The sequence below is a fragment of the Lucilia sericata genome, unplaced genomic scaffold, assembly GCF_015586225.1.
Source record: "Lucilia sericata isolate MDLA Ls3-8-SP2 unplaced genomic scaffold, ASM1558622v1 Contig000068F_arrow, whole genome shotgun sequence".
Lineage (NCBI taxonomy): Eukaryota > Metazoa > Arthropoda > Insecta > Diptera > Calliphoridae > Lucilia > Lucilia sericata.
This window is the reverse complement of record NW_023994102.1, coordinates 738,621-749,904: the sequence shown is the minus strand read 5'-3', so window position 1 is coordinate 749,904 and position 11,284 is coordinate 738,621. Positions and strand designations below refer to the sequence as shown.

Sequence of the window (11,284 nt, the reverse complement as noted above, 5' to 3'; positions counted from 1 at the left end):
TGATGCGGCGGCTACGGGTTGCACGACGTCTGGAAGCCGTTTTATCCATAAAATCTTTAGAGCGGCATCTCCCAGAGTTGATCCTGCCACGCGTTTCATTCCGTAGTAAAGTTCCGATGGCTTTTTGTCGCCGAGAGGCAACTCGGACAGGAGTCGGTTTAGTCTGCGCTGCTCACTGTCTGCGAAGTGATAAATTATTTTCTTGTGGATGTAATCATATCGCTCGTTTTGTGGCATCTCCGCAATGACTTCTGACAATTGTGCCAAGATTGTGCCGTTTTTCTTATATCGCTCGAAATCCCTGACGCAGTGAACCAGAAGTCCATGGTTTTAAACCATGATTCAACGTTTGAACTGGCCATCTGTGGTAATGGCAGACGTGCGTAAACTACAGCAACATTAGCGGTGGCTGGTGATTCTGCACGTGGTTGAGTCGTGTCGTTGGTCGACTCGGATAGTCCGACTGTTGAGGGATTGCCACTGTCGTTTAGATCAGTCATTTTGCAACCTTTAAAATTTAAAAATGTCGATATGTACCGTTACAGAAATACTGTTGAATTTAATTGTCTTAAAAATTCCTTGTCGCTACACCACAAGATCACGTCGGAGTCACCAATTTAGTAAATTTGTTATTTACCATCAAAGAAATCTTGTGGCTTTGACTTTAAAAGAATTTTATTAATTAATACAATAAAGTAACTTAAAATGTTATATGAGAAATGAGCGAGATTAGTGTACACGGTTTTATGAGCGAAAAATGACGAATGACAAATTTAATATGTAGTGGTCTTTATAATAAAAAGAATAACAAGGTTATAAAATTAGTTAACGAAAATATTGTAAACGATGACAGGGTGCCACATATTTAAGACAATATAAAAACGACAGTTATAATTTTAGTACAAAAAACATAGAAGTGGCTTATTTGGGGTTGCCAACATCTCTTTTTCTTTTAAGAAGATGATAATCTGGAGTACATACATGAAGACGCTTTCTACGATTGGACCTTCAATGAGCTGGGGAAGCTTCATCTGTTTGAACTACAGGATCTGTTGTTGAATTACTAGTCGATGCACCTTCTTCTAATGTTGACGTTAAATTTTCTAAAGTTGTCGGTTGACTATTCACGTTTGTTGAACCATATGGTGAAGTAACTAGAAGTGGATCTTGAACAGGTTGCAATTCATCTGTAGATGTAGTCTGTCCATCAGTGAGCTGTTAAATTGAAATAATCAAATAAAACATCATTAGCTGCTATGTTCTCAGATTCAGAATAACGAGGTCTTAGTTGGTTTGTATGAGACCTAACTGCACGAAATTCGGGAATGTTTTCGATTTCGACTTCGTAATTGACATTTCCAAGTTTTCGTTTGATAATACCTGGGAACCATTCAGATTTATTTAATTTGTATAATTTTGTGTAAGCTTTCTGACCAATGTTGTATATCCGCTTTTTAGCACTATTACGTTTGTTAAATTGATCTTCCATTTTCTCGTTTCGTTGTAATTGGGATTTTGTAGGTTTTTTAAGTAGATCTAGATTAAACCTTATTTTTCTCCCCACGAACAATTCAGAAGGCGATTTATTTGGTGAAGAACGATAACATTTTAAAAATGTTTGTAGATTTTCACTAGAAGTGCCAGTTCCTTCGAGTTTTTTCAAAGCGCGCTTTAAAGTGTCAACGAACCTTTCTGCCTGACCATTTGATTGAGGGTGGTATGAAGCTGTGAATTTGTGTAAAATACCATTTTCTTGACAAAACTTGGAAAACATGCTGCTGGAGAACTGAGTTCCATTATCACTCACTATTAATTCAGGGTTTCCAAACAATGAAGTGAAATCGCGCATACAATTTATAATTGAATTTGAAGAAATCGATTTAATTTGATAAATTTGTGGCCACTTCGAAAATGAATCTACTATTACGAAATAATAAAAATGATCAATAGGACCGGCTATATCTAAGTGAACTCTTTCCATAGGTTGTTTTGTTAATGGCCATGAATAAAGTGACGTTTTTGGTAACGATTTTGCTACTGAAGAGCATTTGGTACAATTTTGTACATACCTTTTAATTTCATCATCCATATGGGGCCAATAAACGTAGCTGCGAGCCAGTGCCTTTGTCCTCTCGATACCATGATGACCTTTGTGTAATTCTTTTAGAATGGGTTTTCAAAAACAGCTGGTATTATAATACACTCCTCGTACATAACACAATCAACAACAATACTTAAATCTTGTTTTCTCGTAAAATAACACTGAATAGCAGAAGATTTTTAATTTGGCCACTTACCAGTTTGTAAGAATTTTATAAGATCTTGGAGATTTGAACACTTTTTAGTTGAAGCACAAATCATGTTGAATGTTACCGGCAAATCATTTGTGATATCGTTAATTACCTTTTTGATGTCATCTTCCAATTGAATACAAGCGATGATAGTGTCTTCGATTGGTTTTGGTACATTGGAAATTAGACGAGATAAAATATCAGCTGCTCCGAATTCATAAGTTGAAATGTATTGCAAAGTAAAATCGTATGACATGAGTGTAAGAGCCCATCGCTGGAGACGGTTTGCAGAATGTGCCGGAATTCCTTTTTTATTTCCAAAAATTTAAAGCAGGTTTGAAGAATACATTTTCTACCAAATAAATATTTATGGAATTTAATTACAGCGAAAACCAGAGCCAATCCTTCCTTTTCAATTTGAGAGTAATTTTTCTCAGCTGGAGTCAGAGACCTTAATGCATGATAAATTGCTTTTTCGCTGCCATCAGGAAAAACATGACAGATGTATGCACCCAGTCCAACGTTTGAGGCATCAGCTGCAACTTTGATAGGAAGCTTTGGATCAAAGTGAGTAAGCAACAAATCAAATGACAAAAGCGGTTTAAACGCTCAAAACTGCGTTGACATGATGATGACCAATTCCATGCTGTGTTTTTCTTGAGTAATTTATCCAAAGGATCTCGAAGCTTTCTCAATTCATGTAGAAATTTACCGTGGTACTTAATTGCTCCTAGGAAAGACCGCAATAAATCAATTATTGAAAATATTGAACAGTTGTTAAAATTTATAAAAATTTCATCTGGAAATGGCAGTAGAAATGTGTGAGGTTCTAGCTGATCATTTAGTCCAGTGGAGTAATCCCCATAAATACGTAGATTACCAGAAGCCTTTTTCACCACCACAATGGGTGCAGCCCATTCAGAAAAATTTATTGGTGAAATGATACCTTCACGTTCAAATTTTTGAATTTCACTGTCTAGTTGACCTTTTGCTCCATACGCTACTTGTCGTTTAGAACAAAAAACAGGAACAGCGTGTGGTTTAAGTTGTAGGTGAACTTTAAAATGAGTGCAGTGTCCAATTTCATTCCTAAAACCTTCTGGGTATGTTTTACGCAATTCAGATTCTGTGAGTGTGTTGTTAACTTGAAGTTGTTTACATGATGTATACGAATCAATGGGTTGGTTTCACAATTTAAATTGTTCCATTAAGTCAGAACCGAAAAGATTTAAATGGGGAAGTGATGATACCAAAATGTTGCAAGATTGGTTTTGATTATTGATAACCACTGTACACTGAAACTGACCTATTATGTTAATTTCATTTGTAGAAGCATCTCTTAGCTTGTGCTAAGAAATTTCTAAAGTTGGTTTACCAATTTTAAGCCAGTTCTTTGAGATGATCGTGACATCTGAACCAGTGTCATGTTGAAGAGAGAGATTTACATTGTTAATTTGTAGTGAAATGTATCGTCTATTTTTACATGCTACTGTGGTTGCTTATACGTTTTTTATTGTTTTACGCGTTTTCTTGAAATTACTTTTATTTTGATGTTGCTGATAATTTTTGCTTATATTTGGCTTTTTATCTGGAAAGCATGAACAAAATCCTTCCTTATGTCCAACTTTACCACACTGTGAGCATTTGTGTGTTGCATAACCACAGTCCCCGGGAAAAATGCATATTCCCACATTGCCAGCACGGTCGCCTTGGCTTTTGGTCTTATTAGCATTCTGTGGTGTACGTTGCTTGGAACTATGAACTGAGTTGACATTTGATTTTTCATTTCTTGAAACATCGCGTTTAAGACTGTTGATACGTTCCACTTCAGCGACTAAATTATCAAAATTCAATTGATTTTGTTCAGTTTCAGACTCTAGTAGGGTCAAAAGTCTCGCTTTATATTCTTGATCCTTATGCGATGACAAGCCATTTACAAATATAAGGCATTTAAAATTATCCGCAGTGCATTTATTTATTAAAAAATTTTCACAATGGCGATTTACTTTGTCGGCGTAACTGATTATATCTTCGTCTTCTTATTTACATTTGTTATACATTTTACACGAGTACTGAATAGACTCTCTTTCCTTCCAAAAAGTTTTTTCATAATGTCCACTGTTTGTTGGAATGTGACGTTACGAGGTTGTTTTAGAAGTAAATAGTCTTTGTTCCACTTGTTCCAAAGATGTCATTGTGTTTAATAATTTCACTCACAACAAAAAACAAGTAAAAGTGCTATATTCGGCTGTGCAGAATCTTATATACCATTCACCATAGTGTATTTAAAAAATATCAATTTTATTAAATTTAAATTTATTTCATTTTTACGACAATATCATTATTATAGTAATAGCTAAACAAAATAAACAACAACAACGCTAAACGAAATAAACACACTAAATACACAAGGCAGTAAAACCAACAGACATCCAAACATACGAAACGAAGTACACAAAAAAACAAAAACAAAATACACAACGCAATGAAACCAACACCCAATTTACACGATGATTTTTTTTCATGTTTGCCCAGACGTCTGTTTTCATGTTTGTCGATGATTGGTGGTGAGCGGGGTAGAGAAGAATGGGGGGTAAGAAAACAAACATGATTTGGGATTTTCATGATTGTTTTTGACATTCCTCTTTAAACTCATTCGTACTGTTGATATTATGCTCATGTAAAATAATAAATATGTCTTTTTTTACATAAAAACATTAAAATTTGCATTAAAAAAATACTATAGCGTGTAATTAAATTTTTTTTAATCAAATTAAATGGTTTTTATGTTAAAAATTTCATTTTATTTTTATTACGAATAAGTAATTAAAAAGGATTATACAATTAAACATCAAAAAAAGACATGCATAGTTGCATGTAAAAAATCACCGTATAAATGTTCATGATTTTTTGGAAGATTCTCAAAAGAGAATTGGAAAAAACAGACGTCTGAAAAGTCTTCATGTAAATTGCGCCCAACAGACATTCAAACATACGAATACACTAAGAAACAAAAACAATATACACAAGGCATTGAAACACACAGCCATCCAAACATACGAAACTGAATACACCAAGAAACAAAAACAACATACACATGGCAATGAAACACACAGCCATTCAAACATACGAAACGAAATAATCAAAAAAACAAAATACACAACGCAATGAATAAGCAGTGTTGTTGTTGCTTATTTTTTATGAAATTTTCAGAGGTTGTCTCGGATTTTTGCATATATCTCCGTTGTTTATGGACGAATTAGGAAACTTCTCGAAAGCATGTCTGATAGAATTATTGAAGATTTGGATCCTAAAGGTATCTGGGGTCTTCAGAAATGTGATTTCAACAGACAGACAGACGGACATGGCTTAATCGACTCCGCTATCTATAAGGATTCAGAATATATATACTTTATAGGGTCGGAAAATTATATTTTGGAAATTACAAACGGAATGACAAACTTATATATACCCTTCTCACGAAGGTGAAGGGTATAATAAAACGAACGTGTTTTTTATATTGCAATGTCGTTTCAATTTTTTTATGTTTAAAATCCTCGTAGACAATTGTTATGATTATGAGGTGGTTGAGTAAAACAATGGAGTTTAATTCTAATCCAAAGTTAACCTTTGGGTTAATATATATAAGACAATACATATAAAAGGCATATAATAAGACAATACATATAAAAACGACAGTTATAATTTTAGTACAAAGAACATAGAAGTTGCTTATTTAGGGAGGCCGACAGGTTCATAATATAGGTCCATTCCAAAAATCACTTAAACACACATTACTTATCACTAAATTACGATATAGATACAAAATTTGACTGAAATATATATTTTGTGTACAGAAATGTTACTTAAATAATTTTTTACTATCGTCGATATATAATGGGTCATATCTCCCGTACTAGGTTCTGCCCCGAAAATCACTTCAAACGTATTTAACTAGTTGCATTATCAATGAGACCCTATATATATATTGTATATCCTTAAATCTTTCACACACATGCATACATTTAAATTATTAAATATAGCCAAAGCATATCTTAGGGCGCTATAAAAATATAAATGAAAATGATATTTGTAATGTTCAATATATCTTGCAATTGTAACAGATTTAAGTTGTTTAAGTCTTGGGTTTTTCTATTAAAGACATGAGTTAACGTATTTCTACAAATATTTGATCAATTAAAAAAGTATTAATATTAAAGAAGCTGGTGGAGGGTATTTAAGATTCGGATCAGCCGAATATAGCACTCTAACTTGTTATGTTTTAAATTTAAGCTTCATTAAGTTTCATATTAAATTTACAATTGTCTTCTACTTGTACTCAAAAACATCAAATTGGATTAACATCAGATTAAATTTACTTTTAGATTAACTAATCTGATTATTAATTGGCATTTGATTGCCAACTCAAAAACCCGCTCTAAAAGTTACATAAACTTGGAAATATGTATATATAAAACAAGTAAGAAATTATAGTCGGGCGAGGCCGACCATATAATACCCTACACCTTTGACAAAAATATTATGTGATTTAGTTGCCATAATAAAGCATTTAAGTTGAATTGTACCTTGCCTTAGATATACATACTTAAGCCGTTTATTGTTGAATAAAATTGTGGACATTTAAGTGAAATTTTGATGGGGGCTTTTCATATGAGCTAGGGTCATATGAGAACCTATTATTATGGAATTCGTAGGGGTCATCAAGTCTTGTATACAACTTGGTTATTGCAGCTTTTTGTCGAGATATGAGTATATTAAACATAATTATGAACTTAAAAGCCCTATTCGGCGGATTCAGTTGTATGGGGGCTAGGTGAAATAATGGACCGATGTAAACCATTTTCAACAGGCTTCATCTACGGTACCATAAAAGATCATGTGCCAAATTTCATTGAATTATCTCCAAAATTGCGACCTGTAGTTTGATTACAAATTTTAAAAGCCCTTTTCGGGGGTTCAGTTGTAAGGGGGCTAGGTGAAATAATGGACCGATGGTAACCATTTTCAATAAGCTTCGTCTATGGTACCATAAAAGATCATGTGCCAAATTTCATTGAATTATCTCCAAAATTGCGACCTGTAGTTTGAATACAAGTTTTAAAAGCCCTTTTCGGGGGTTCAGTTGTATGGGGGCTAGGTGAAATAATGAACCGATGGTAACCATTTTCAATAGGCTTCGTCTACGGTACCATAAAAGATCATGTGCCAAATTTCATTGAATTATCTCCAAAATTGCGACCTGTAGTTTGATTACAAATTTTAAAAGCCCTATTCGAGGGGTTCAGTTGTATGGGGGCTAGGTGAAATAATGGACCGATGTTAACCATTTTCAATAGGCTTCGTCTACGATACCATAAAAGATCATGTGCCAAATTTCATTGAATTATCTCCAAAATTGCGACCTGTAGTTTGATTACAAGTTTTAAAAGCCCTATTCGAGGGGTTCAGTTGTATGGGGGCTAGGTGAAATAATGGAGCGATGTTAACCATTTTCAATAGGCATCGTCTACGGTACCATAAAAGATCATGTGCCAAATTTCATTGAATTATCTCCAAAATTGCGACCTGTAGTTTGATTACAAATTTTAAAAGCCCTTTTCGGGGGTTCAGTTGTATGGGGGCTAGGTGAAATAATGGACCGATGGTAACCATTTTCAATAGGCTTCGTCTACGGTACCATAAAAGATCATGTGCCAAATTTCATTGAATTATCTCCAAAATTGAGACCTGTAGTTTGATTACAAGTTTTAAAAGCCCTTTTCGGGGGTTCAGTTGTATGGGGGCTAGGTGAAATAATGGACCGATGGTAACCATTTTCAATAGGCTTCGTCTACGGTACCATAAAAGATCATGTGCCAAATTTCATTGAATTATCTCCAAAATTGCGACCTGTAGTTTGATTACAAGTTTTAAAAGCCCTATTCGAGGGGTTCAGTTGTATGGGGGCTAGGTGAAATAATGGACCGATGTTAACCATTTTCAATAGGCTTCGTCTACGATACCATAAAAGATCATGTGCCAAATTTCATTGAATTATCTGCAAAATTGCGACCTGTAGTTTGATTACAAGGATTACAAGCCCTATTGGGGGGTTCAGTTGTATGGGGGCTAGGTGAAATAATGGACCGATCTTAACCATTTTCAATAGGCTTCGTCTACGATACCATAAAAGATCATGTGCCAAATTTCATTGATTTTAACCATTTAACTAATAGACTTCGTCCTTGGGCCAAAAAAAAAACGTGTGCCAAATTTCATTCAATTGTCTTAAAAATTGCGACCTGTAACTTCAGAAAACGATTCTAAGCCGATTGGTATACTTTAAGGTGGGTATAGGATGAATATTTTTGTATGTTACAAACATCAGCACAAACCCAATATACCCTCCCCACTAAAGTGATGTAGGGTATAATAAATATTTCGCTATACTGAAAGAGAAACTCTTCGTAATCCTAATGAAACTTTTACGTTAACCTGTTTACGTTAATGTTTCGTTAATGATACGAAATTTTACGTAATATTTACGAAAATTATGTTAATATAACGATAAAAGTTTAATTGGCAAATTCTAACTGTTATTATGTAGGTTAGGTTGATAGGAGTATGTATACTACATCAAAAACAAAGAAATACACCTAGGCCACTATATACATATATATATATACATTGGAATGGGATAGTACCCAGGGCTGCCAGATGAATTTTTGAAAAAATCGTCAATTTCCCGATAAATTTTTAAATAATTGTCATTTTGGTTTTAAGAAATCGTCAAAAAAATTGGAGAATATGAAAAGCTTAAAATTTTTATAAAAAATTAAAAATATTGTAATATTTTTAAATGAAATATATTAAAAAATTTATAATATTAATATATTATTATTGCTCAAAATTCAATAAACTTTGAGTTTTGAAGAATATTCGACAGTAATATTAATTCTTTTCTAATGTTCTCATAATATTTTCAATGTTCTGGCATTTTTAAAAATATCAAACATAAATACTGCTAAAATTTACATAGTGTACACATATAGTTTTTAGGTATAGAAACTTGTTCATCTTTTTCTTTAAATTTCTCAAAGTTTGTTGCTTCACAATATTGCTTGTTTTGGTGCACAAGGAATATTTTAATCTTTTTAAGCAAAAATCTGTTTGTAAAATTTTTGAAAGTTTTCTGTAAACAAGTACTTACCCAGCAAAAAATATTCTTGATTTGGAAGCAATAAATATACTGCATCTTTAACTCCTTACTTTATTGCATCTTAAAATTATTGCCTTACAAAAAAGATTTTGGAAGGCATATATTCAGCAATTATTGTTTGTGGTGTAGAAATTTGCTTCTCAACAGCTCTAAAATCACTTAATTTTTGCATCTTTCTAAATTTTCAATGTTCAGTGTTGAAAAATAATATTAATTCACTGAAATCAGCGCAATTTCAACAGTATGAAATATGCACATTTTGGATTCCTTAGGCAGAGCCTCTACGAGAGGAATCCCATATAAAAATCATATATTCTTTCATAACAAGTGCAAGCAGTCATGGATTAGTCTATTGCTCTCTGCCTTATAAATCTGCTTCCGAGGAAGCACAATTTTTTGCTGGGTAGATATAAAAAGATTAAACTTGGTGAGCTTTCTTCGTAAAATTTAGTTCGTTTACACAACTGGTTTGTACTGGATTTAACTTATACAGTGTGAAAATATGGTTCAGATTTGTCGATCTCTACAAAAGTTATAAGAAATAATGTACACAGCATACTCATTTAGATGTAAAATATGTTTAAGCTTTGAGAGCTTAAAACTCAAAACACACTTTTTCGACTTAGAATGTTTCATAATAGCTCTTCTAGAATTTAATTTCTAGTTTTCATTATAATATAAATTCTATTTTTACTGAATTCCAAGTTTAATATTAATTTCCTTTTTCACTGTAAAATAAAAAAAATATAAAATCTTAAATTTTTTTAATTTTTCAAAAATCGTCATTTTCAAGGAAAAAATCAATTCGTCACTTTGCTATTTTTGAAACGAAGAATCGTCAAAATGACGATAAATCATCAAATCTGGCAGCTATGATAGTACCTGCTGAGTACACATCTTATAACAAGCACATAAGGAAATCTTTTTTGTGTTAAATATTTTCAGGTTGGGTTAACCCGGTAAAAACAAAAGACAAAAATTTCTACGTATACTGAAACTTGCTTCCTGGGCAAGAAAATACCAGTGACAGACAAAGTTAAGTACTTAGGTGTAATCGTCGACCGGAAATTAAAATAGAGACACCACATAGAGGATAGAATCAGCAAGGCACATCGGTGCTGGGCAATATGTAGGAGAACTATAGGCATGAAATGGGGTCTTAGTCCTATTATGACAAATTGGCTTTATAAAACTGTAATTAGACCAATTCTAGCTTATGTTTCAATAATCTGGTGGACTGCTTTAGACAAAAAGTGCAATATCAAACTACTAGAGGGAGTTCAGCGTACATGCTGCTTGGGTATAAGTGGTGCCATGTGTACCACTTCAACCAAGGCTCTGGAAACGTTGCTAGATATTCCATCCATTGATACATATTTAAGATATGAGGCAGCGCTTACAGCCGAACGGCTCTTTACTTTAGGGGAACTGGCCAAAAGCGGTTATAGGACACATCATCAATGTATACAGGACACATTGGAAGGTTATACACAATCATCGGACATGCCTGATCGTATACCAGACACAGAATATGTCGAAAACTTTGAAACGTTGATCCCAGATAGAATGTCTTGGTCAAGCGGAACATTAGAGCAAATATCAGTAGGAATCCGTTATTACACGGATGGCTCTAAATTGGGGTACAAAGTGGGCCTGGGGTTCTATATTGAAGACCCAGAAACAGAAATATACCACCGTTTACCAAATCATAACACAAGCTTCCAGGCAGAATTACGAGCAATAACGGAATGCGTAAATTGGATTAGAATAAATA

At 33.5% G+C, this 11,284-nt stretch overlaps 1 protein-coding gene across 1 annotated transcript; it reads right to left on the bottom strand.

Annotated features, from left to right (window-relative positions):
* Positions 1-1,023: 1,023 nt before the first annotated feature.
* LOC119616359 (uncharacterized protein K02A2.6-like) lies at positions 1,024-2,462 on the bottom strand. The gene is made up of 2 exons (XM_037972722.1): positions 2,070-2,462; positions 1,024-1,917 (listed from the first exon to the last, which is right to left on the bottom strand). Exons 1-2 carry the CDS (start codon positions 2,140-2,142, stop codon positions 1,208-1,210), a joined length of 783 nt encoding a protein of 260 aa, XP_037828650.1. The 5' UTR covers positions 2,143-2,462; the 3' UTR covers positions 1,024-1,207.
* Positions 2,463-11,284: the final 8,822 nt, after the last annotated feature.

What these genes read in the sequence shown, in the direction of transcription:
- LOC119616359 (XM_037972722.1), bottom strand. Translation starts at nt 2,142, where the DNA reads ATGGTATCGAGAGGACAAAGGCACTGGCTCGCAGCTACGTTTATTGGC. An exon ending in ATGGATGATGAAATTAAAAG is followed by an intron (nt 1,918 to 2,069) that starts GTATGTACAAAA and finishes TCGTAATAGTAG; the next exon opens with ATTCATTTTCGAAGTGGCCA.